Source organism: Heliangelus exortis, chromosome 3 (assembly GCF_036169615.1).
Source record: "Heliangelus exortis chromosome 3, bHelExo1.hap1, whole genome shotgun sequence".
Classification (NCBI taxonomy): domain Eukaryota; kingdom Metazoa; phylum Chordata; class Aves; order Apodiformes; family Trochilidae; genus Heliangelus; species Heliangelus exortis.
The window spans coordinates 74,440,450-74,467,992 of record NC_092424.1 but is presented as its reverse complement, the minus strand read 5'-3'; the positions used below and the strand labels follow the sequence as shown (position 1 = coordinate 74,467,992).

Below are 27,543 nucleotides of genomic sequence, written 5' to 3'. Positions count from 1 at the left end.
TAGCTTCACAGGAATCACAATTCTCCTAACACTAACAAAAATAACCAGGTTTAATGTTTACTACACATTTAATGCATGTGCCAAAATAAAAAGTTAACCTATTACCGGTTTTCTCATGTGTACTGTGTGCCACTTATGAATATAATTCATAAAAAACATCTGAAATACCGAGTCTCGTTCCTGTAATATCCCTGAACATCCAGAAAGCTGTCTGAAAACTTGGTGAGGAATATAGATCCACAGCTTAACCCTGTCACACAAGATCAGTTAGTCACACGTATTCCTAATGGGGTTCAATTGGTTTAAGTATAGCTTGTATTACAGTGACCCATATTTTACACACACACAGCAGATATTACTTTCTAGTCCAAATAAATAGGATTTTTAAAATCTGTTACACAAAGCTAAAGAAAAAAATATTATGACTTTTCTTTGTTTTACCACACACCCCCAATAGATTAATCCCATCAGGTCCATGGATTACATACTTCTGACAAGTGTTTTACGATAAAATCTCTTTCAAGTACTTTAAAAATTTGTTATACCAAAAAAAAGCTGCCTTTTTTCTTTTTTTTTTTTTTTTTTTTTTAAAAAAAAGTACTTTCTGCAATTTAACACAAAATTCAGGTGCAAGAATTTTAAACAAAAATGAACTAAAGAGCTTTATTGACATCACATTACATTCAATAGTAATTTTAAGAACATTACAGCTGAAAGAGAATGGCATGTTTTATATTCTTAATAAGCACTACCGTTCTTGAAAAAATGTAATACAAAGAAATCCTATTAGGTATTTAATTCTGAGCAGCATTTGGAAAAAATACACCTATGTACAGATAAAAAAGGATTCTGGTTTCACCTACATAGCCACAATGTGCCTCTATAATGAGACAAGCCTTTTATAACTCATGGAATTTTTAAACGTCATAGCACTGGTGCCATAAATTCCTCAGCGTTTACGACGAAGAGGAGTCGTTGATCTGAAAAATAAAGGAAAGGAGGGAAGAAGTTAATTGGAAAAAATAAAACCCCCCCAAACCCACACACACTTCAGGCTTAGTAATTAATAGTTTTTAAAAGATATTCCAAAGTTACTTTTGCCTAAGACAAGAAATTTAATAAATACCATACTTTATTTTAAAAAAGTTCATATGCCGTACACATGAAGACGAATAGCAAAAAATAAAAAAAGTCAGACAAAATACTTAAAAAGTATACTACCTTGATCGTGACTTAGACTTGTGTTTGCGGCTTGCCTTCTTACCAGACCTTTGAGATTTCTCCATGGAGCATGACCGAATATGCTTCGATTTCTTAGCCTTCTTTTCTTTACTGCTTCCTGGTGATTCAGAACTACTCCTCACACTAGATTCAGAGCCTGACCGTTTTTTGCTATCTTTGGTAGAAACTTTTTTGCTTTCTTGCCTGGAATCCTGTCTGATGATTTTCACACAGATCGACTCCCCACGAGTGAAAGTTCTTTCACTGTCTCTTTTTCTCTTTAATCTACTGTCGTCATGATTGCCAGCCTTACTTTCTTTTTCCTCTTTTTTGGGCTTCTCTTTTCTTTTCTCCTGATCTCTCTCCCTCTCTCTGTTCTTTTTCCTGTCTTTATCTACACCTCCGCCCTGCTCCTTCTTCCTTTCTTGATCTTTACCCTCACTTTTATGTTTGTGCCTATTTCCAGGAGGGCTTCTACGCTGGTCTTCTCCTTTGCGCCTGTCCCTGCTCCGGCTGCGGCTCGCCCGGTTAGCTCGCCGGTCCCTCGAGCGGCTGCTACTCCTGCGCCTGTCCCAGCTCCTCTCTCGAGAAGGGCTCCGATTTCTTCGCCTCTCCCCTCTTTCAGCACTGCGATTTCTACTGGGTCTTCCCCTTTCCCTCATTTTCTCCCTGCTCCTACTCCTCTCTCTCCTGTTTCTGTGGGTGTAGCTCCTGCTTCTGCTGCGCCTAACTTTATGTGAAGGTGTTCTACTGCGGCTTTGTCTCTTCTTCCTTTTAGGAGAGGAAGAAGGCGAAGAGCTCCGGCTGCTACCTGAACTTGTGCTATAGGATGAACTAGACACGGTGCTGCTACTGCTACTGCTTCTGCTATTGCTGCTGGTGCTACCACTGCTAGAGCTTCTCGACCCACTCCTTCCTGCTCTCTCTTTACCCTCTTTTTTAAGTTCTATATCAGGGGCGACTGCATTCGGAGATCTTTTCTTTTCATGAGCCATATCTGCTTCAATTTCTTTTGCCTCCTGTGATGCCGAGTTACTGTTCTGTTCTTTGTTGATAAACTCATTCATCTCTTTTGCAATTTTTTCATTTTGTAGCTTTTCTTCTGAAAAAAAAGTATATGAAGGAAGGAAAACTGCAATTAATCTGGAGTAGTATGTCAATAAATCCCATACTGTTACTTTTGGCAAAACCTAATTTCCAAGCAACTTTCATAATACTTAAAATACACTGTCTGCCATCATACCAACTACCTACCATATAACTTGTTAGTTTTCTTGCTTTATTATTCTAGAAAAGATGTCCTCCTGGTTTAGAAGATGTAAAGAAGTGCACAACCCAGACACTTTTACAAGTCCTTGATGTCTTTTCATGTTTCAGGTTTAAGATTAAAACTAATATCCTGGAGCACCAGAATTTCCAAATTAATCTACACATGCATACTTTTTCCTCCTGCAACCTTTCTGTACAACTCATTCTCCCTTTCTCCTTCCTGTAGCTGTACCTGAGCTTTCTGCCTGCATTCCAGCCCTGTTCACCCAAGTCTGAGTGATCACTGGCTGGCCTGAAACTGTATTTCTCACACAGTGCATGGCTAGCTTCCAAACCTCAGAACAACATTGGCTGTACCTGTATGTTTCATAGGCCTCTTTATCAAAAAAAAAAGTCTTAAAAAAACCTTTTGCTATAGTGACGTGTTTGTTTTTTGAAAAAAAAAAAAAAAAAGCTAGTTTATGGCATTTTCCAAGCATAATTTAGATTAGCCCTAAATGCTAACTAGGATAAGCAATTTACATTTATCCTGGTTTTTAGCAGTTCTTATAGCAGTGAGGAATTGGATAAAAAGCACGACTTGTACAAGTCTTTTATTAACTCTCATCTCAAAAGTTAAGACCAGAGCATTTAACACAGGTAAATGCTAAAGCTCTTAGAAAACAACAAGTTAATATCAGTTGAGATTATATGTGAGCTTGATAGTCAGCAAAGACTAGAAACACAGTAAAAACACCACAGAAGAATTAAGAAGACATTTCTTGAAAGTAAGGTAACACGTATCAGGCCAAGATTTTCATATAAAGAAATTCAGACCCTTGGAGCACTTGCCAGAGATTTCCAACTTTAAAGAAGTTTTACTTATTACTCATCACTCAGATAATGTCAAATATGCTTCATATACTTCAAGTCTATGACTTTAAGGAATCAAGTTCATATAGACTGCAGTCTTGTGCAGAAAGGTAAAATGTAGTTCAAAATCACACCTGAGATTTTTTTAAAAGATACTATACACACAGATGTATTTTTATAAAGAGATACTATTACTGATAGAGCACACAACAGCCACAGCATATAGATGCATCTGTACTACATCTACTCTTTGAAGTAGAATAGCTTATGGGAAGCACTACATACTGTGGGATTTTTCCTATTAGAAAGAAAAGTAAAACCCATTTTGATCAAATAGCTTAAACAAATTTTTAATCAAAATTTTTAATCAAAATTTTTTAATTAAAAAATGTTATTTCTAAATGCAGCTTAAAATGTGTTTTCTTTCCCTGCAATTTACATAGAGTAAGTAGTAAACTCCATATACAGCAGGACAGTAAGGAAGCATTATATAATTTACCTTCTAGCTGTTTTTCTAGTAGTAGTTGCTGTTCTCTCTCTTTTCTCCAAAACGCTTCCTGTTTTTGCCTGATTCTGTGTCGTAATTCCTCATCATCAGTATCAGATGATTCAGAGCCTCTGTCACTCCTCTCATCTTCACTGTCTCCTGATCCATAACCACCCAGTCCACCTGCGTGCATAAAGTCCAGTCTATCACGAGGGAAGATTAAGCTTTGTTCTTAATATTTCTGCAGGGCAAAGAGGAGAGTAACATTGCCCTTCCTTCACTTCCTCTTCTCTGAAGAAGCCAGTTTATTCTGGTAAGTGCCAATGTTGTTTGACTGGTGTGATCAAGGCCCCCATTAATGCACTGATGCTCACTGTCTGGTTCTACTCCTCCTGGAACAGCTCGTTTATTTTCGGCAAGCAACCACTGTGACCACGGTACTTTTTCCATTGTATGGAAGGGCAAAAAAAGCTCCCTGCAGAGATGGTACCAGTGCCTGCCTCTGTGCCAGCAATCGGACAGAAAATGCCTGGGACCTTTCCCAGAAGACATCTCTGAAATGACTTCAGCCTCCTCCGTAGTCCAAGGCTACAGAAATTCTGAATGCCATATCAATTTTTCAATATTGATTTAGGAAACACTGCGCTCTGACGGGCACAGAAATGGAACAGAAATTTACTTTCTTCTCCCCTAGACATATGAATAACTATTGGACTGATAAGAAAGATAAAAGTCAATATAAACATCTGCAATGGAGATAGTTTACTTTCTTTCAGTCTGAAGTTTTTATGTTCTTTATTGAGTTAGTTTTAGAACGTGTGAGCACTTGTGACGGTATCATTCAATCTAATTCATTGGAATTCCACATAACAAGCACATAACTGATGACTGACACTGGTGTAGTAGGGTTTAGTTGATAAAAAGCAGGTTGGGAAAGATACTTTGCTGTTGTGTCTCAAGCTGGAATTTCAATCTCATTTTGCTGTGTTGTTTTTGGTAAGATGTAATATGGGAGCCTCTGTGCTTACGTAGCTTTTCAATAAAATTACAAATTCTGTAGTATTTTTATTAATAGACTTTCACATTACTCTTCTATCAACTTTCCCTTCTTGTTTGGATGGATCAAAATAGGAGAAAAATATAAAAGTGTTCCTCTCTCTGAAGACTGCAGTATGCTTCTGAAACAGTCATACTTTGAAAAGTTACTTTATCTAAAGCCTTTATTTATTTTCAAAATTAGGGCAAGATTTGCATACACTAACTCACACTGACTAGTCCTTTACTCCAAAAACCATCCCACTTACATCAGTAGGATTACCTGTGGAACAAACAAAGGTGCTGATAATGATAAAGTTATTGGAAAGTGACCCACACTCCTGGGCAATTAAAATCTAGTTTCAAAATGCAATTTCTAGAAATGCAAGGCAAGAGTCAAACTCCCCCTTTAAGCCCTCTCAAAAATAAGGAACATACTTACCGAGTCCAGTGAGGGAAGCCAGTGCACTGGACTGTGCCAGCTGTTTTGCAGGAGCTTTGTATCACATCAACAACAGGAACAACATGTTAACACAAATAGCCACGATTTCATAGTCATGAGTCTATGGTATTGTTAAATCTACTACTATTGCTGTTCTTTGGAGGGAGAGAAGAAACATTAAAAACGCATCATCCATTTAAAACCATTTCTAGATTTTCTGACCATGAAGATATAGAATTTAACTGCAAATTAACAGTGAACAACAACAACAAAAAAACAAAACTCATAAATCACTTTCCAAGTTACAGCATCTGCACATAGTTTTCAAGTTTCCATAGTTACATATTTAGATTAACTCAGTTACGTTAAAAATCTGTTATGTAAGTACAATACATGTTAATAGTGAAAGCAAATGAATTACTAATTGAGGACTCAAAGTTCATCTCTTTTCACTTCTGAGCAGCTAAGAACTTGAGATTAAAATGATTGCATTATGAAACAGCTACAACTCAAAGAGTCATTGACAAAATGGTACCATTTTAACTAAATAAATGAATTGCATGGAAGAAATGGAATAACTGAAGTAACTCACAATACACTGCACAGGACGACAGTATATGATTACTGGATCTGAGCTCTACCAAGTTGGATGCATTACACTGGAATTGCTCTTGGGGGATAACTATGGAGGTTAAATGTTCTAGAGACATGCAAATATAGAATATTCACAGAACTAAAAACAAAGCAAACCAAAAGAACCAGCATACCTTTAGTTGCTTTACGGTGAACATCTTTGGCCACGTAATAAATTTCTTCGTTTGTGACATCTAAAAGAATCTCTGTCAGCAGCATTTTTGTCAGCATCATCTGAAGAAAATTGTACGTACAATTAAAGCCAAAAATCTCTTGACTAAGTGTAGCATTCAAACTACATCCATAAAGCTTCACTTGTTTTTGATGGCTATGAAAGTACACTCACACACATTCAATTATTTATTGCAACATACATGATTTAAAAGCTTAAGTCTGAAATAGTTTAAATTTGACCTGATTTTCTATCATTCAGAACAGTGTCTCTTTTGTCTGTAAACTGTATACACATGTAATATACAAAACTATCCAGGGCACTGATTTTTAACTCGAAGGCAACACAACAAATGTATATGTAAATCAGAAATGTACTTAGACTGATCCCATTTATACTTAAAAAACAAACCAAAAAACAAAAAAACCCCACATTTCTGTTTGGTGTCTGGTATGCTGTCTCAACTGTCCCCAGTCCTGGAAAAATCAGAGGTTACTTGCTTACGACTTCATTATTAGATGTTGGTAGCTAGTTCTCCAAGCTGCTCAATCTGGCCATGAGCTTTACAAAAATATATTCATCAAACTTCTTAGATTTAGGGCTTTCATTAAGTTTTAACTGTACAATTAGGATATGACTATGATTTAAGTATGAAGTTTCTGCAGACCCAAGTGAAACTGTTGCTGGTCTAGGACCAGCACTTAGTTTCTAATTTCCAATTTTTCTAATTGGCAGGACTTTTTCTAGCACTTTTTTGCAAGAATACATTTCCTAAATCCCCTTTCACAGGAACTGAGGTTGAAGCATAGATTTCAGATGGGTGCATTTAATCATTAAAAATTTGACAAGTTAAAAGCAAATCTACAGACTTAATACGATCAATGTAAAGATTACAGTAACTAAGTTCTTCCAACATTGTGCTAAAGATGAGTTTTAGATTCTATACCCTTGTCTATATGAGGAAGACAGCATTATAAAGATATGCAGATTTAACTCTGCTTTACTGTACAATGTGTACTATCCCTCTAATTGACCGTATTAGGCAAAGAAGAAACATTTTACTTTGCTTTACCCAAAAATATGAGCAAATAGACAGAAATGCTTAGTGAGAACTATGTTATTAATACCATTTGATACTCCTTTTCTTCCTCTGTCATTTCTGGTTCACTTTGCTCCTCTTGAGGAGCTGGGGATGGACTCCTGCTGATTTTCCCAGTGCTTACAGCTTCTGTGTTTTCAGCATCTTCATCTTCCTCATCACTGTCCTGCAAGAACAGCATTACACATTTCAGGAAAAACTTAGATTTCAAGCTCACTAGTTTCTATTTCTCATAGTAAACTTTATTTACTTTGTACTGAAATTTGTATTACTGCCATCATAAAACTATTTCTTTTCTCTTCCATCCCTCCCCCCCCCCCCCACACACACACACAAGAGAAGCAAACACACAGTTCACTGCTAGACAGGTACTCAGAACTGCAAACAATTGAGGTTAACCACTAAAGTGAAGGCAACACAAAGCTTCCTAACTGGGTTCAGTGTAGCAAATACAGGTATCCGGATCTGTTCAGCTACTGATTTAGAGTTCAAACCTTTAAAGACTATCCATGTTCCCAAAATACAGAAAAGAAAAAAAGCCCAATTTCATTCTTTGCTACTACAGATCACATAACTTTACCTCTCAGACATTATCAATTCCAAAACACCCAGTAAATATCAATAAAGCAGCAGCTTAACTTTACTTGAGCAAAAGAAACAAGAGATAACCAAGCATACACACAGTCTCTGACTGTAAGAGACCAAAAGCTGATACCTTTCAGGACATACAAACCTGAGTAAGAAGCAAACCCATCTACTTACAAATTTACTTCTCTGAGGTAACCGTGGGCCATCCCCTTCTTCAGCCTCTTCACTTTCCTTTTTTTCTTTTTTAGACAATTGTGAACGTTGCTGTTCCATCCTCTCTTTTTCCAATTTTTTTTGTTTCTCTCGTTCCATTTTTTCAAGGCCCTCGCGAATCCAGGCAGGCAGAGTTCTACGCTTCACAGCATCTACATAAGCAAGGTTCACGGTTTTGTAAGATGACAAAATTCTTCACCCCCAAATAGAAGAAAAAAAACAAACCAAAAAAACCCAAACAAAGAAACAAACCCTCCACCCAAATCCAAACAAGCCACACATCTGACAGTGGGGGGGGAGGGGGGGAAAATAGCTTTTTCTTTCCCTTCTTTTTCTTAACATTTTGAAATTCTTTTTAAAGTACAGCTTTTATGTTTTTTTCATTAAGGAGTGGTTAACATGTACCAATCTGTGGAGGCTCCTGCTTCACAGGCATCGCAATAGGTGAACGCTGTCGGTCTCTGAATGAGGGTCTTTCCCTTCGATTTTGAGGAGGTGCAGGAGGTGCTGGTGGACCTGGCGGCCCTGGTGGTCCTGGCTGCCAATAAGGTGGATGAAATCCACCTTGAGGTGGACCAAAAGCAGCCCCATGCTGAAAGAGTAATGCAGTTTATTTTTCTTCACATGGCAACACTAAATACAGAACGTGCGCAAGTCGGTCTACAGAAATCCATGCAAGTAGGCATCCATGATTTCTAGGCTACCAAGATACCTCAATCTCTTTCTCTGTGGTCCTCAAGAGACAAGTTTTCCTTAATTATTTAATGAATAAACCTAGATTTAATCATAGCTACTAACAAAGCTGAAGGGGTCTCAACCAATCTCCTTTCCTATTGTGATAAACATTAATCCCTAGAATCACCGTCTATCTTCAGCAGTTCCTTCCCAGTTTATCACCAGAGCATGCAGTTAAATGAAGAGCATACAAAATTAAGGTTTAAAAGTCTAGCTATGCTAGCAGTCTTTCCTTGTAACTACAGCATGAGGACAAAACCAAAAAGTTCAAGCTTTTATTACAAAAGAATTTTGCACTGTGCACTTTCCAGTAATAATTAACAGATGTTATTAGTATGGCTCATAAAAATATTAAAATGCACAAATATGCAAGTCTAGTACAGACCCTGGGTTCTGAGCAAACTGTACACAATCCAAAAGTCACAAGTCTTGAGATGCACATGATGGGGGGTTTGTTGTTTTAATATCTGCTGCCCAGAAATGCCCAGTGGAACTTTTTAAGAGGAAAATATTTAGGAAGAACGTTGTAGTGTAAAATATTTTTTAAAATTATATTCTATTGACTACTGAAGTAATTACTGCTAGACGCACTCTTCCACTACAAGTTCAGGTCAAGCATCCCTCTGTTATTCACTGTAAAACAAGTTTTCTGTAGTATTTAGATTACTTTTAAGAGTTGGTTCTGAAATAGCAAACAAAGGAAATGACAAAAAACTGTATTTTAAAATTATCGGTTCACTTCCTAATACTGAACAAGAGTATTTAATAACAGAGAAAAGTCAGCCAGAAGACAGAAACACATTTCTGCCTGTTTTCCCTTGGGTTTGTTTATGAAGACAGGGGTTTTAAGGAGGTAGGTGTTTTAAAAGGTAGTTTGCCACTTATATCAAGGGTTTTGAAACAGGAATACTGAAAATATGGGAAAGACTGAAACTTCTTTGTGTTTAAAGATTTGTGTAATGCCCTCTGCTATTATTAGAGCTAAAACCACCTACAGATTTATTACGCTATTCAACTTATGTGCCAGAATGAAGAAAAAATTGTATGTGTATCTTTTAGAAATACCATTGTTTATTCGAAGAATCACAGTAGGTAGATATGGAAAAGATCAATGGATCATCCAGTCTATCTCCCTGTAAATACAGGACTGTTCCCTATGGTACATTAACTAGTGTATTTAAATATCTATTTATGAACTCTTTTTTTCCTCCTCTTCATTTTTTTAATTTTTTTTTTTTTTTTTTTTTACACAAAACTATGTAATGTTAATTTATATACTGGAACACAGTGATTTATTTTAATATTGCAGACAACAGCCATTTCTCATTACTAGGATAGGAAAAAAAAAAACCTCTGGCCTTAGAACAGAACTGAAAATTCTAAAGTCTCTTCTGTAAAGTATTTGGCAAGGTAAAAATGTATCTTAGCAGATAACAGATTCTGTAGATGTTTGTAGAACTGAAGAATGAAAGTCGCCGCTAGATGATATTAGAGGAACACATCCATGGAAGGGACTCTGCACGTCTACAATATTAAAGCAACAAATATGTTTCACCTGATAGTCAAACTGGTTCACTGGCCCCATTGCAAAGTTATCGGGAGGTCCCCCAAAGTTGTGATTGTTCTGGTTAAATATATGCCTGTTGTCAGGAGCAAATTCCCCACTGTCCTGACTGTTGCTGTCTTCAGATGGAGGAACAGCTTCCATTTGCCCTGGGGTTGGAGTCATCCACTGCTGATCTGGAGGTGGGTGAGGGGGCTGGTGAGGCATTCCCCATTCTGTGCAGGATTTAGAATACAATTCGATACCAAGTTAGTACAAGTCACTGATCACTCAGTGTTCCTGTATTTATCACAAGGTTCCTCATTGATAATAAAGTTATGAAGAATCATCAATCTGCAGACTGCACTATACTCTTACAATAATTTTTTGAATTAAATGAAAGAAATCCAAATAGCTGTACCTCAACCAAAACACTGGGGGAGGCAGAACTGGGCAGACACTGACACACAGTATATTTGGTTTTATAAATTTCCAGTGATAATGAGTTCACCAGAGCACTTGCAAATTATGTAAACTACTAAAAGAACTGTTCCTACTTTTCAGCTTCTATGTTGTTTCAACTTTCAAAGTAATGAACTATTTTATTCCTTTGCAGAATAGAAGGCCCATTACAGAAAGCAAACAGTTGTGTGAGCAGCAAAAACACTGAAACACGCTTTCCAAAATCTTGTTTCTTGATGGTTCCCTGAATTCTCCAACATCTAGCAGAAGTCCCAACATAAACTACACTAATAAGCCCTCAAAAATAAGTTACAATTGACTGACAGAGTGGAAAGGGTTTAATGAATTAATCGACAGTTTATGTGGCCATAAGCTTTGTCTTCTTAGGAAACCAGTCTAAAAATTATGTCCACTATGGAGGTATTTATAAAACATTGCAGAAATACCTTGTAATTTTCACCAGTAACAGAATTAATACCTAGCCTCTCATGTTAACTCCTACCTTCCATCCAGTCCTATAATAATTCTTTCAGTTTTTTCTGGTTTTTTTACTGTCTTTCCCAATTGCATCATAATTGGATCCATTATCCAACTCAACGGGGTTAACAAAGCTTTTCTGCTTGGTTGTTCTCTTTTTTGAGCATACAAAGAGTTTATCACTCCTTTCACTGTCATCCTGGTTGGTCACGTTTAGCAGATTAATCAATTTTTTTTCCAGAGTCAATACTCCTTAAGTATTCTAAGAGGATGAATGCTTTATACCTAAAGTATAGCTTACAAGAGTTCATAAATGTATGTGATCCTGTCTTCACTTGTGGAACATGGATATCTTCAAAATTAATTGCCTGCTAGTTGCACAATAGGTTTCCAGATTGCCATTTGACTTTTTTATGAAGTCACATGAATGACATACCCAGGTATCACACATTGGCACATTGTTTCCTGTTAACAAAAGGTGCTATATTATTCTCACTCCTAGACCTAAGATGTTTCTTCTGCTCTGCATTTTGTGTGTGAGCTTGGGCTCCTTGCATTTATAATTATCAGCAAAATGTTTTCCATGCTTTTACTGTGCTGTGGCTATTTGCAAAACCTGCCACTTTAGGTATTATTTTATTTCACCTAACAGACAACAGTGGAGAACTCATGACCAGAATATCATATGAAAAACAAAGTTGTTCCAAAATGACATAGCATTTCTGTAAAACACTTCTACTTAATATACAGAAATACAGATAGAATACACTCTATGTACTGCCACATAATAAAGTAAAAATTCTTACATGTGGCTACAACTCAAGCACAGGGCAGGTAGGTAAACTCAAGTGAAACCTGATGTCTGCCTCCCTTTTGTTATGCATCTGTAACAACCACCAATAACATTTTAGGCCTGCTTTTACTTAATATTGCCCTCAACAAATCTGAATAGTGCCAGAAACTGGAGGTAAAATTATTACAATCATTAACATAGTCAAACATGAAATGCAGTTTTCACTGAGACAACACAAGACATGTGCACAGGCTTCCTATCTACCTTGGCTCATGCATTTCAAATTGCATTATAGTGTGGTGACCTAACAAACTTTCCAAAAGACTTCCAGAATAAAATTTTAAAAAATAATCTTAGCAGAAAATACCCAATCTCTACTCCATGCTTATTGTCAGAGTTATTTTATGAAGCTGTAAAAATAAAACAAATTTTTGTCCAGAAGTCTTGAGGATATTAAAAAGAACCAATATTAACAGTAGTTCAACTAACTTTAACTTACAATAACTGAAAAATTACACAGAAAAATGACCATCAGACATGTAAGTCAAAAAGGAGCAATACTAAGTATATGAAACATGTAACAAAAATATTTTTACACCCATAATTGTACTGTTCTCCTTCTTCAAGATTTTAAGACACCTGAAGCCAGCATCTGCTCGTTATATTTTGCATTCATTCTACATGCCATGATTATACCAGAAGCAGGTAATACACTGCAGCAGGGGACAAGAGATGCTCTTGAATTCTTAAGCATCCCATTGCCTTCAGTGTTGCTCTTCCTACTATAGTGGGATAAGCAACAAAACATGTAAGATGCAAGAAGATCCAAGGAATAATATATAACTGCAATTCAGACTTTATCTTTCTACAATATTTTTGTTGTAGACTGTTGTGTCTCTACTGCTAAGCATTTTATGGAACACCTGACTGGAGAGAAGCTACTGTGATACTTAGTTAATTAGTTGATATTACTCCTAGTTTTGCATCCTGAAACCTGAGGGACAGAGCAGAGCCACACCCAAAACTGTCTGACAAAAATAAAATTTCATTACATGGGAAAAAAAAAAAATAGGAAATGAACAGGAAGGAAAACAAACCTGGTTGCCACATCCTGTTGAAGTTGGGATCCCCCTGAAAATTATTATGGTTGTTTGGACCAGACTCTATTCCTGAAATATCTTGTCCATTTGGCATCATTCCTTGTTGTTCCACTACACTTTGCTGCCCTGAGGCTTCTCGCTGAGCTATCCATGCTTGAGCTAATGCAGCCCAATCAATCTGGCCTAAAATAATCAGAGGAAATTTAAACTGTCAGTATTCACATGTCTGAGGCTTAGCACTGTTTCTCAATTACAAGTCTTGTTGTTCAAGAGAAACAGGAAATGCTCACCTTCAACAAGTACCATGAGCACCATTATAACTTATGCAGAGTGTACAGTAAAACAAACCGAAAGCAAACATCAAAATGTACATACTTGCTGAAGTAGAGTTTCCCTGCATGAGTTCAAAATGACAAGGTAGATTATTTTAGGTTTCCCATTAGCACTGAATGGGTGGTAGTAATAAACTTTTTGTAAGTGAACGGATTTTGATCTCAGAAAAATATATAGCCTTGCATTCTAAATTTATGATGTTTTAAGTCTAAGAAAGATACATAGGTTAGGAATCCAGAGTTTGCAATGTATACTTCTCCTATAACCCCTGATTTCCAGAATGCTATTTTATGTTACAGTTCTTTCCCCCTTTTTTTTTCTTTACTACCATTGGTATCAGTAGGTAAACAAATTGCACTCTCATATGAGGACACAAGTGTGTCTTCTGCTCATTGTGAAGTGAGGAAATCTCTCCAGTGAAGTTACAGAAACTGCAGTGACAAAAAGCAATGTAAAACCAGTGTGCCTGATCACTCTGCTCAAGTATTAAATACACTCTTCCACTCTATCTTTCTGCATTTCTCTTGATATTTTGAACTATTGTCACCTCCCTCTCAATTTAAAGTAAATAATCTTCTATTGTTTATTTTCCTTTCTTTTTTTTGGTGTCAAAAAAGAAGCCAAACAGCAAATCATTATCATCACTGCTGTAACCTAAAGTAGCAAACTTCCAGTGAGAGTTTTTCTGTGTATACATCTGCATTAATGCTTCTGCCACACAGGCACTGAACTAAAAACAGCTTTTCTCAAATAAATGGTTCAGCTTAGCTATAAAGAGCTGAAAGGGATACAGATTCTGCAAAAAGTACATGAGGTCTAAATGTTGATCTCTATGAGTAGTAGAATGTTGGTAATCTGTCCAGGATAACTGGGGTTGCTTGCCTGTATTTTTGTATATTAAATATTGACTATGTCAAAATATTTGGAATCAGTGTATGGTTTTTATTTTTTCTAGCTGTTCAGAAAAGGACCATAAATGTATGATCTTGAGAGCAGCTATAACAAGGCAATTATCAGTTATGCTCTTTAACAAAGGCTCAAAAGTGCAAATGACAATAGATTTTTTTTTTTTTAATTAATTAATTCACAAAGGTTTCTATATACTTACTTGGATCTTGCTGGTGCTGAAATGACTGCATCCACTGCTGTTGGTTCAAAGGCCATTGCTGCCAAGGCTGTCCACCTTGATCCCACATCTTTTAAGTCTTTATATAGTCTATATTTCAACTAAAAATAATAGTTGTATGTTTAAATAGATGCCCATAAAATATCACATAACTGAAACTTAAATAACTGCAGATACAATTAAGCCTTGCTAAGCAAGCTGAAGCAATGCTGGCTTAGTATTTTAAGCTGGAGGAAACAGCTCATCCTTTAGACTAATATCTGAAAATAGTACAGGAAGATTTCAGAAGACTGGTATGCTTTCTCTGTATTTTTGTAAAAAAATTAACTACCAAATGATGTGCAAGGAAAGACATGACGTGCCTGTAAGACAAAAACTCATCTGACAATAAAAGCAATATCAAGTAAGTCAAAGTATAAAAGACATTACTTAAATTATATCCTTTCCTGCTTCTTAAGGAAAATGTGTATTTTTCTACACAAGTGTCATGCAATGCTGTTAGGAGAGACAAAGGAAAGTCACTGAATGGCAAGACACACGGTTAACAATTGCACTGGAGAACTGCACAGGTACAAGATGGTGACCATATGCATTTCATGCACTGTACAGTCTCATCGTAATTTCTAAATGACATATGTGTCTTCAAATCTGAGAATGATAAAAATACCACTGCATAGCTGCATATTTACCACACTTCCCCTTCAAACCATGAGAAACACTTTTTGGTGCAGTGTTATTTATCCTCACTGATCAGACAGCAACAATCCTGACAGTATGGGAGCTCAACAACCTGCTTTAAGTGAAACTCCAGGACCAGCTTTGCAAGAATTTGATGGGGCACAGCAGTCTTACCATACAGGCATATGAGTTCCTTCCAGTCATTTGTACCTCCTGAGTACACCTAACCTGCTGCACATGGAGGACCAGAGAGCAGCCACCTATGCTGCTGCAAACAGCTTTTCTGAAGAAAAAGCCTGGGCACAATTCTAGGAACATTTCACTTCAAGAGCTGCTCCCAATACCAACAAGTCTTAGTACAGCTAAGACTACACCAAGTGTGACTCCCTCTGGCCTACCTTGTATATTATGAACTTCTCAACTGGCTGTCCACTCCCAATAAGTATATCCTCTCACCATTCAACACACAACCCTTTGATTGTACGCTATGAAAACATCACCCGTGTGGCTGTTTTAAACACTCCAAACTTAAAAGAAACAGAAAAATTCAGTCCCTGAGGTCACAGGAGCAGCACACAAGACCTGGCGGTGGCACACAGCCAAGTGCAATACAGAAGAGATGAATACAAACTGTCTGTATTCAGAGGGAACTGGCTCAAAGCAGCCAGTGCCACCTGGGTGGCCAGCCAGGAACACAACCCCAACCACTCCTAAAGGAGCAGGACACAAGCAGCCCCACAGGCAGAGCCAATGCTTGGCAGAGAGAAGAAGAGCAATTAGAGCAGATCCTGCTTTGCAAAGGGATCTCATGCTTAATGCTTGCACATACAAATAATTACACGACTGCATAGGAAGAAAACATCACACCACAAAAATGCAAATCAACAAAAAAGCTGTACATAACATGGTGGGGTGTTGGGTCATGCAGAGATGAATGCAAGTTCATATTTTGCATACTTCTGACAAATTTAATTTTTAATCTGAAAAACTGTAGATCAACTGTGTTTTGAAACCACTTACATTTAAGCCAGTACAAAAATGAGATATGTATGGTTCAGAAAAACCCAGCTGCAAATGCCTTTTTGGGGAGGGGCTTTATACAAGGCCAGATCAGATTTGGGAACAGAGTATTGAGTAAAAACTATTTTAGTATTTCTCTATCTTTTCTTGCCAAATTATTATTATTATTTTTACTTTCAATAGTATCTTTATATTATTCAAACCTTTAGCAGGAGAAGACAGTGTCCTTCTTTTGGTTTTTTGGGGTTCTTCATATTTTGACCTGTACCTACTTTCTGACACCAGCTGAGCGTAATGCACTTCATGCAATGTTTAAGCTGGCCTGCCCATACCTAGCTTTCCACTTACTCATACACAGGTGTTTTATACACTAAGAGTGAAGAGGTAACCTCACATACTACTTTCACTCAAAAGCTAGAAAAGGGTAAATAAATGTTTCTTCCTCCCTCCAGTTCCTCTTTTCATCCAGAATCAAAATTCTGAGCTGTCAAAAGTTGTTTTCTTTGTCTTAAATTTGTTAAGGACTGGTTCAACAAAACTGTAACAAATGTGGTTCAGGATTACCACCAGCCTTTAGAGCACTGCACAGGCTCACGGTGCAGCTCCCTTTGTTTCTAGTTGTTAAATCACACTAGCAACAATAAAAACATGTTTCACAAATTCTGGTGTCACTTTGTTACCTAAATGCATAATACTTTGGAAAAGTTTGTAAAATTTCACTAAAATAAACCCAGCCAAATTATTTATAAAATTAAATTGTTTCACCAATAAATGTAAGGGGCAAAGTTTGCATGTAACTGAATGAAGGGAAAACAAAAATCATACAGTTACAGAAATACCAATTTCTCCTAGGGAAGGGGAGCAATAATTAGAGCACCTCTACAAATTCAACTGAATTGGAATCTCCAACACACAGTTTTTACTTGATAGGATCAGATGAGATTTATGTATTTGTCCTAAAATCTCGGACATTCTGGATTTTATTTTTTTTACATGCAATTAGCAATCATAATGACTACTACAATTACCTCGCAATAAACTTTTATACCTTTAAAAATGCTTATCAGTTACCTGCTCCTCATGTATTCTGCACTGTAAAGGTTGCTTAGTATTCTAGCCTTTTTTCTTCATTCTCAGGCTCTTGACAGATACGTGCTGGACAAACTGAAGCACCAGTTTGGATCTTAAGAAGGTCTAAGGTAACAAATGTCTCCAGGTCTCTGTATTACCTACACCCAACATGGCAACTACCTTACTATTTTACATGGTGTTCAAAGAAATAGTGAGACTTTGTTTTGGGATGGGAGGGAGATAAATCATTCTCCAGCTATACCAGCTGGCATCTAGAAAAGTGACCAGAAGACACAGAGGGCAGAGAGTGCCCTATGAGAGCATCCTGAGTTCCCCTCCTGGTTTTCCTCTCAGCAAGCTACCATGCCCTAAGCTACCAAGGCCAGGTCCACTCTCCTAAGGAAAGCAGTGCCAAAAGACTCCACCATCTCCCCAATAGAGAGCAGCTCTGATCCAGGAAACTTATCTCTCCTCGGGGCTGCTCCCAAGTACATTTGGGATGCCACCATGGACCCGGGACCCAGCAGACAGTTAGGATGTCTCTGCTCTGGCTTGCAAGGCCAGAGACATTTATTCAGTGCCAGGTGGTTTGAGGGACAGAGTAAGAAACCCAGTTGGGTTTTAGTTGTTAGCATACACTTCTGCATCACTCTGCAATATAATATGGTCTAGAGTCTTTAATTTTCCCCAGAGAGAAATCACCTCACTGGTGCTATTTTGGGGTGACAAATCAGGTGGGGAAGGGCAAAGAAAGAGGTCAAGACACGGAGATGATTTCAATTGGATGCAACTGTGTAAAACCTTGAAGAACTTCAACATTTGGTTAATTCAACTTATCCCATCCAGAGCAGACTGATTTAAAATCACTGCCATTTGAAACTGCCAATTTTTACTTTGTGATTGTATTTGAAACCTGCATTGAAGCGTTTGAATTCTGTATTTCATTTGTACTTTCACTGTTTTCCTGAAGAAATTTTATTTTCATAGGCTGGCAACTATAAACATGGATTGCCTGAATTTGTTACTAAATTCAGTGTTGAAACTTTTTTTACTAATCAGAAATATATACTACACATATAATTAAATCATTACATCACTTTCTTTATGCATACAAAAGACCTTTTTCAAATATCATATGAAAATTTGCCCAAACGATTTCTGATTTTCTATTTATTTCAACTTATCTTCATTGTTGTGCTATTTTTTTGGATAGAAATGGGAATTGGAAATGGAATGAACAAAATCAGTATCTTAAAATGTTTAAAGAATTAACATTAAGATATATTGGCTAGAAGACCACATGTATTAATTTTTTTTTAGTACTGAAAACTAAATTATGTATCTTAATATGCACTATTCAGAGCCAGAGAACAGAAGACGACTGTTCTACTGCCTCCATCTATATGGTGACCTGAACATCACTTTCTGAGCAACAGACTGCCCTGATTTTTGCTCCTCACATAATTTCCTGCAGTTTTTCCAAGTTTTAACTAACTGATATAAGGTAAACATGAAAAAAAAATACTTGATGTAAAATTTTCTCACTTAATAGAGGGAGGCAACAGACATTTAAAGGTGGTTTACTGTTTTCAAAAACTGTTTCGCAAAGCACTGCAGTGTTTGATGGTTTCATCTGCTTTTAAATTTCAGAGACAAGCAAACTGGCTTTACCTCTTCATTTAAAGTTACCATATTCTAAAAGAGAACTAAACTAGATAAATCTTACATGTAGACACATCAATTAAATTAACTGCACGTAGGCTATTTCATGTTACTCTTTTTTATATAAAAGTATAACTGTGTATGCTTATGAAACTGTACTAAGAACTTTTCAACAGAATCTCTATACTGTTCCATCAGACATCATTGACATTTTTCTTTATTAGTGATGCTGTTTTAAAGATGTAAAAAATAAAAGCAGCATGAGGCAAGTCTTATGATAATGAACAACCCAGATGTGAGAGTCAGCAAAATAATACTTTTGAATCTCAGTGCCATGAAGTGGAACGGGCATAAACTAAAAGAACTCACAAAACACAGTGAAGAAAATGTAGCCTTTTCTCACTAATTTAAAATTTACTGCAAGGGATTCGCCTCCAGTTCTGAGGGGGGGGGGGGAGCAGGGAACCAAACCCAAAACCGAACATCTCCTGCACCAAGTCACTAACTTGAGGTTTGAAACAACTGAAATCTCTTGTACTAATGTTTGTGACAAGAAGCAGACACTATTTTCCTGAGACACTTCAACTGGTAACAACAGAGTAAAGAAAATCAAAGTCCTGCCCCACCCAACTAGAATATGTATTGCCAAAACTGACTTTGGATGCTGCCACATGAATTATAAACAAGTTTTAATTTTTAACAAAGTTCCAAAATCGCCATCACCTCACAGAGAGAGGTTTCACTTCCCCAAACTAACAGCTCTAAGCCTACTTCTCACTAGAGGCTCAAGGCCAAACACAGAGCAGAACATCCAAATCACAAGGAAGCAAGTTTTATTTTCCACTGAAAGGCAGGGCAGATGAACACTATCTAAAATCTGCTATATTCAGACTCTTACAAGACACTTAGAAGGCTACACCAATTAAGAAGTCATTAAAACACTTTGGTTCCAATGTCACCAGTGGTTTGGAAAAAGAAACAGGTTCAAAGAATGGACCAATTTTACAGGTACCCAGTTGCAAAGGAAAATGCAGATATCACCCTCTCTTATGATGGGTTCTTTTACTTAGCTGCTCTATCCTCCAATTTAATTGGGAATAGCCTTTCTGCTTTCCCTCTAGCAAACACAAACAAACAAAAGAACATTCATTGATGCTTCAAAAGCCTTCCTCTGATGTCAGATCACAGAACAGGAACCTGAATCTATTAAAAATCTGTTTACCAATGAAGAAACAGAAGCCAATTCAGGATTGTTTTAAGAGAAACACAATCACATGGGAAAAACACTCCACCAATTCACATTTAACTTCAATTGCAGGAACTTAATAGATTTTGAAAAGTTAATGTTATATTTCAAAATTCTGCTAGTTTTTAAGAGCAGACATTTCAAAATATGTTTTACTGTATATTTTAAAAAATATTCCTACTCAAGAAGCTAGAACTACCGGAACTCAAATCAAAGACAGTAGTTCTTTTCTAGCAATATTATATTACCATGACTAAAACATGTCACCTTTGACAAGTCTTCTGGTGAAAGCTCCTTTGCTGGTGATAAAAGCTAAAATCGTGGCATGACTTACCTTGATCCTCAGCAGAAGCAACCTCTGACAGACAACAGTACCCAGAAAAACTTAAAGTTGGTGTCTCAAACTCTCTACTATACTTTATATTTTAGCCAACAGAAAGCATGGTGGAGAGAAGAGAAAGAACAGGTATTTTACAAGGCACCTTTCCACTCCTCTCCTTGATTGTGATACACATCTCAGCTACAGATCATACCTCAGCGTTCACCTTCCTTTTAGGAAAAAAAGTTTCCTTCAACCTGCCAATTTGTCTGCAAAATAACATTTTCTGATATGGTTGTATGATGTGTCCAGACACACCACACACAATGAAAAATATGGAATTAAAAACTACTTACCAGTAACCAGTCTTGAGTAATAATTCATATGCTCACCTTTAACTTAGGGAGACTCCCCCCAGCACTCTCCAGAAAACAATTATCTTGAAACAAATTACAGACTTTGACACCAATGTGAAAGCCACTCAGTCAAGTAGAGCATGGTTTCCTAAATATTTCCCAATGGCATAGATCTTGGTCAAGGCCCCCGTAGTTCGTTGCCCACTGATGTCAAAGATGGGCCTGTTTTTCAGAAAAGGCCACCAGCAAAACTTGGGTTCTAAAGGACTCACTCAGAGTCCTCGAATAACTCTACCTGAGCAGTTTCATAGTGTAAGCCCATAAAATCTGTTACCCAGTTCAACAGCACTTGTGCAGAGATAACTGTGTTCACACCTCCTAACAATGCAGAGGAGCAACCTCAGGGAGTGAGGCTCAGTCCTGCAAATGTCAGAAGACAAAGCCCACTTGTCATCCTGCAGATGCTCTCTCCTTATGTGCCTCATGGCACTGGCAGAACCAAAACTGAAAAGTTTCAAGAAATTTCCCCTGGAAAGATAAACATGACCTGCCCCTAAATAAAATTTAATAGAGTTAATGGAAGATCCCAATTGTTCCAATTCATGCAGAGAGATAGTCCAATGCAAGAAGCAGAGAGACATGGAAAGTTAACTCAGCTCCAAAAGAGCATCAGTAAGATAACTAACCATACCTAGTACCTAGTTGGCCAGATGAGTACATCTAGCAGACTGTTTCTTGTTGCTTTCTAAGAATTTTCCATCACTGTAACATCATGCTCCCCTCCAATATGAATGCTACACAGAATCTGAACTGTGCAGATGAAATGACATCAACAGCTTCTGCAGAAGAGGAGAATGAATGGCTTGTCCCAGGAAGTTTGTGAAGTGAAATATTGGCAATGAAAAGCAAGTATCACTTGGAAGACAAAATTGAATAGAATTTATTAGAAGAAAGATTACCTCAACTGCAAGAAATTAGGAGATAGATCAGGACTCAGGCTGTCCTTAGGAAGAAAGCATCAGGCACCTTCTGTGTCATGAGCTGAAGAGATAGATCAAGGTTAGGAACTCCTGCATCATTTGTAGGCATCAACATCATTTGACCAGACTTCCAGAACACAAGCTGACAGTCTGGTTTATTCAACCTTGTAGACAGGTAGAGTAACGAAAGATTATTCCAGAGCCTAAAGAACCAGAGCCAATAATTAAGTGCTTTCTGATGCAGAAAGGAGGCTGTTCCATCAACTTGCTGATAATGTTACTCATCATCCCTGAATGGCAGGTCCATACATGATGAGAGATGACCTGACAAGTTTTACTTGCAATTTGAGCTCTAACACATAGCTGCAGAAGTTCTACTGGTGACTAAAAATCTTGTTTTGCAGGCCTTCCAAACAAGCACTCCATTTTAGCCAAGGATTCATTATCTAAATAAACAAAGATACTGAAACCACAGGCCACCAGACATACTTTGAGAACCCCTACACAGATAGTCTTTGGACCCTGAAGTTTAAAGAAAACCCCAGAAAAGAAATATCTTTTTGATATTATATTCATCAGTTAGATGTCTAGGTAAAAAAAAAACCAAAAAACAAAACAAAAAAACCCTAAAACAAAAACAAAAAAACCCACCACAAATGTTTCATCAAATGTCACTGCAGCCATGACTTTTTTACTACAAAATAGATGAAGGACCTCAAGAGGTAGGAGTCCTGATTTATAAAAAAATGCAAGTACTCTTTCTGAAACAAATTAATACTAAAAATGAGTGTCATTAGCTCAGCAGTCTTTCAGGATGAGCTCAAGACAACACAAGCAGCAAAGGTACATCAGTCTCTGATCCATTTTGTGGAGTTCCTGGGCTGCAGGGAGTCACCCATGTCACACCTTGATAAGTATCTCAAAAGCAGCAAATACTCTGTCAGCAGAATTTTTCTATCCCATATAGACTTAGGCTCTGGAAATGCACTTGAAGAAAAATGGAGTTGTCTCAGAAGCAGATGACCTTGAAATTAACAGCCCAATCTCTTGATCTTTTGTGCAAGCGCCTTGTTCTAATGCAAGATCTTTTCCTTCAAGGTAATTGATACTGGGTTTGTGAAGTTTTAGCAGAGGGACTGAACATTTATGCTGACTTTTCAAGATTAATTTTGTGGAGCTGTTCAGTTGCAAACAGGTTATACCTAACCATACATTCACAACACCTGGAACACAGCAGTCAGTACACAACCAGGAATTGGACTGATGCTACCAAGAGTTGAAGCTGAACACTGCTGGTTGAGAACTGTTCCCCCTGTCTTTCACTGTGCTATTGCTTCATCAGGGTCATGATAGCACAGGCATCACTGATGAGGCTGGAAGGACTAGTGGATAAATGCTCTTAAGAGATACAACAGTTCACCTATTTTTCCCAAGGAATTAGAGCAGCTCCTCCATGGTATCACTGACATCCAATTGAGCTGGAGTCTAAAGTCAATAAAGGATACAGACTGCATCAACTCCAAGAATATCTGTCTCAGTGTGGTCTAAATAGGAAGGAAACTTAAACTAAGCACTTCACCCATTACTGTGTCACTAGGATAGAGAATACTTTACTGTAAGGATCTGTGCACAACAGGTGTGACTGAATAGAGATGTGAAGGCAAAATGGCCTCACACACCTGGAGGAGTCCCTCTACTGAGAAGAAAATTCTAATGCAGAAAGGTTACCACAGTCATCAGCTGGCAGTATTAATCTGGGAGAGCACAAAGGGAACACCTCTGCAGCTGAAAAGATCTAGGAGCATGGAAAAGAACTGCATCCTTTGCATATGTGTAAGAACGAACTCTAGGAGTTGGCAGACACACATTCACTCAGAGCTAGAACAAACACATGCCATTGCTCAGACAAAACCATACCAGCTTCCACTTTATTTGGGAAAATAAGTATTTACTAGTATATTATAACCAGCTCCTGATTAGAAAATAGAACAATTATGGGTTGAGTCACATTTGCAATAAAGACAGGTAGTCTTGCTTCACCCATCCCACTTTTAGGAGGCCAAAGACTTCTGTACAGTACCTAAGTTATTCCAAGTATTTAATGCCCAGATAGTGTATATCCTTTCTTAAGAACCAGAAGGAACACCAGTGTGCCTACTGGGTTGTGTTAGTAAGCTTCCAGCCCATTTACAGATGTGTATTACTAGAATGTTGGAAGTCAACTTCAGTTACTCTGCTGGATTTTTTAACATCTCACAGGGAAGAACAGACACTTTCCAAATGCACAACCAAGATGCAAAATACAGAACCAGGAAAAGAACTGAAGAAAACAGCTTACTTGGCATCTATGAATTTTTCCAGAACACGGTTTACACGTCAGCATGTCTGACTAATATTTACAGTGCTACCAAGATGAAGTAGGCTGAATAAAGGCCAAAAAAAAAAACAAAACCCAAAACCAAAAACAACACAAAAAACCCCAGCAAGCAAACAAAAAAGTAAAGTACTGTGACAACTTCTTCAGTGAGTCATTCAAGCAGTATACCTTCCAGTTTCTATTATTTTAAACTAAATCCACACGAGCTAAAGTAAATCCTTTACAGCAGGACCAGATACTGGCAACTCAGGTATCATCTACTTATTTCTTGTATTTTGAAGACATAGGGACAAACACAAACTTTGATTATCATAAAGCATCAAAACCACTGTAAAATACTATCACAGTAACTTAAGCAGTTTGAGTCAGAACCCTACCCTGGGACATCTGATATTATTATTTTTTGCATGTCTCATTCCACTAGAAGACTTGATGCTAGACTAAGCCACGTAGCAGCTTTTTTTTCTGAACTGTCCATCTGAAAATTCCTCCTTAGTGAACATGCTCTGCACAAAAAACTAATAGCACCAATAAATAAACAAACAACTATTCCTCAGTGGTCATGAGCAGATACTACCCTCAATGAAAAACAGTTATCACTTAAGGGAGAGAGATCAGCTAATCATAAAAGTTAGAATGTTTAATAACACCTACACACAGTATTATTTGTTGCCAAAGCACCTTGTACGTCTGTCATTAAAAAAAGAAAAGGAAGGGAGACTGGACAATCCTGTCCCTGTAATACCTTTGCATAATCCTGCACCTTACTGAAAATGAAACATGGTTAAGACACCTCTCTACCATTACAGGTTATATGGAGAATTGTCCACTAAAAAATTGTGCTCAAGTTGTGGACTATTAAACCCTGCAATACCTCTGAGCCCAGAAGTGGAAAAACCATTCTTCCAGAGCAGGAGTTTGCATGTCACATGTGAAAAATACCATATAGAAACCCTGCAATGACACCATAGCAAAGAAGACACAAGGTTTGCTGCTGCCTCAGACAAATCAAAAATCAGTAGTTTGACTTCTGATCCATCACTGAATTGTCAGCAATGCCAGCAACAAAGCCAAGGCTCTCAGTTCCCTCTGTGTTGTACAGTCAGGGGGAGCCACAGCATCTGTCTCCTCTGAGAGGCACTATCTCTCAGCGTGGCCTGACTTCAGAATTCAAAAGGAGTTTCTTAATCCTACACACAGTGCAGCTACTTGAGACTACACTGTTATTTGTAGCCTACCTCTGTAAAATGATGTGTGAATATTGTCTGCTGGTAGGCATGCCTTACTTTTTGATGACCATTCCTCACCTCTAAAAGGTAGCTGACCCTTCCTCTGCCTTAAAACAAATCCTTTAAAGCATCCTTTGCTTGCTGCTTTGCATACCTTTTAATAAATGAATATTTGCATACCAACATTTACAGGTACAAGAAATTAACAAGGTGGCTGAATACTCTGCATAGTAATTTGCTTCAGAAACTTGGTTAATTTCGGTTGGGTTAAAACACCACAGAAATTATCCATAGGTTTGAGTTGGAAGGGACCTTCAAAGACCATCCAGACCAGTCCAGCCCTCCTGCCACAGAAAGGGACATTTTGCACTAGACCAGGTTGCCCCATACAACATGACCTGGAAGTCATCCAACGATGGGGCAATCAGAGCTCCTCTGGAAAACCTGTCCCAGTGTCTCACCACCCTTGTAATACAAAATTTCTTCCTTTTGTCTTGTCAAAATTCACCCTCTTCCAGTTGAAAACAGTTGCCCCTTGTCCTGTCACTACAGGCCCTGTTAACAAGTCTCTCCCCATCTTTCTCATAAGCCTCCTTTGCATATTGACAGGCTTCAAGTAAGATCTCCCCAGAGACTTTTCTTTTGAACTCTGAATAACCCCAACTCTCTCAGCTTCCTCACAGGAGAAGTGTTCCAGCACCCTGACCATTTCTGTGGCCTTAAGCACAAAGCCTAGCACATCATATCCCAGTTTAGTCCAACACTGACCACTGTGGAAATGTCTGGAAAGGCACTGAGAACCTGAGTGGGGAAGTGCTCAAATGTAAAAAGGTTGCAAACCTGTGGCTCGCTTAAGGATCAATTTGAAAACACCCTGCATTCGCCCAGCTACCGAGCCAGGCTCAGGGTTATCTTACAAACGTTGCTGCGTGTGATGACTTCGTTAATTTTAGTTCTCTGGAGCCCTCCAGTGGAACGAACTCGTGAGAATGGCCATGAAACAGCACAAATACTCCAACAGAGACATTTTATCCAAGGGAGCCGGGCTGTTGACGCAGCCAACCACCAAATCCTGGCGGCACGTGTTGCTCCCTAACTGGGTTACTGCCTCCCCGAGCAAGCCCAGGGCCGGTTGCTGTACCACCGACCCTCCGCCTTCCTCAGCACCCCGGGGGCCATCTGCGCTCTCCCCCCGCCGTCCCGCGGCCCGCACCGGCTTCTCCCGCTCACCCCGCCGGGCCAACTGCCCCCCACGGCGGCTTCACCCTCCAGAGACAGGCGGCCCCGGGGCATGCGCACTGCCCGGTAACGGGACCCGTCCCGGCGGCCACCGGGGACCCCTCAGCGGCCAAAGGGGAGGGGAGAGAGGAGAGGGCAGCGCGTGCGCGCTGGGCGGGACGGGGTCCCCAGGGCTCCCCAGCACCGGCCGCCCCCCGTCCCCCCGCCGCGCATGCGCAGCGGCCCAGCCGGGGGCAGGGGAGGGCGAGGAGCTCGGAGTCTTCCCTTCTCGTCCAGGCCGGAGGTTTCCGCAGCGGCCACCACCGCGCCGCCGGCTCCTCAGGCTCGGCGAGGGGCTGTCGCCAGGGCGCGGGGCACCCTTCAACGCCTCCCGGCTCGGCTGGGGGAGGAGAAGGTGGAGGAGGAGGAGGAGGAACGAGGGGAAAGATCGGGTCAGCTCGACACCCGCCGGCCCCCCGGGAGCGCTGGCGAGCGCAGCCTGCCCCGCTACTTACACTCTCCCCCGCCTCCCGTCGCAAGCGTTGCCGCTGCTACCGCTCGGCGGCTGCTTTCTCCCCTCTTTCGCTCCTCGTCTTCACGAACAAGACAATATGGCGCCTACTGGCGCTCACCCGGAAGTAAAACTCGTCATGATGGTGACCCTTGCCTGCACCACGCGAACGCCTCTCGCCACCATCTTTACTGAGGGCTGCGGGGCGGGAGGAGGGAGGATGGGGGGGGCGGTGCCTCCCTCCCTCCCTCTCCCTCGCCGGGACGCGGCCGCCCGCGGGTGACGCCCCGCCGCCG

The 27,543-nt window shown here is 39.0% G+C and overlaps 1 protein-coding gene across 2 annotated transcripts; it reads right to left on the bottom strand.

Annotated features, from left to right (window-relative positions):
- Positions 1 to 636: 636 nt before the first annotated feature.
- On the bottom strand, positions 637 to 27,386 carry PNISR (PNN interacting serine and arginine rich protein). 2 transcript variants are annotated; one of them, XM_071741277.1, is made up of 13 exons: positions 27,252 to 27,352; positions 21,892 to 21,973; positions 14,563 to 14,681; positions 13,119 to 13,304; positions 10,302 to 10,525; positions 8,417 to 8,603; positions 7,973 to 8,163; positions 7,239 to 7,376; positions 6,074 to 6,173; positions 5,307 to 5,360; positions 3,842 to 4,012; positions 1,222 to 2,323; positions 637 to 980 (listed from the first exon to the last, which is right to left on the bottom strand). In XM_071741277.1, the coding sequence occupies exons 3-13, from the start codon at positions 14,648 to 14,650 to the stop codon at positions 950 to 952; spliced, it is 2,472 nt and encodes an 823-aa protein (XP_071597378.1). In that variant the 5' UTR covers positions 14,651 to 14,681; positions 21,892 to 21,973; positions 27,252 to 27,352; the 3' UTR covers positions 637 to 949. The 2 variants fall into 2 exon arrangements, with proteins under 2 accessions (XP_071597378.1, XP_071597377.1); XM_071741276.1 differs by lacking the exon at positions 21,892 to 21,973 and having other exon boundaries at positions 27,252 to 27,386.
- Positions 27,387 to 27,543: the final 157 nt, after the last annotated feature.

What these genes read in the sequence shown, in the direction of transcription:
- PNISR (XM_071741276.1), bottom strand. Translation starts at nt 14,650, where the DNA reads ATGTGGGATCAAGGTGGACAGCCTTGGCAGCAATGGCCTTTGAACCAA. An exon ending in GGCTTCCCTCACTGGACTCG is followed by an intron (nt 4,013 to 5,306) that starts GTAAGTATGTTC and finishes TTATGCACGCAG; the next exon opens with GTGGACTGGGTGGTTATGGA. An exon ending in AAGTCTAAGTCACGATCAAG is followed by an intron (nt 981 to 1,221) that starts GTAGTATACTTT and finishes TTTATTTTTCAG; the next exon opens with ATCAACGACTCCTCTTCGTC.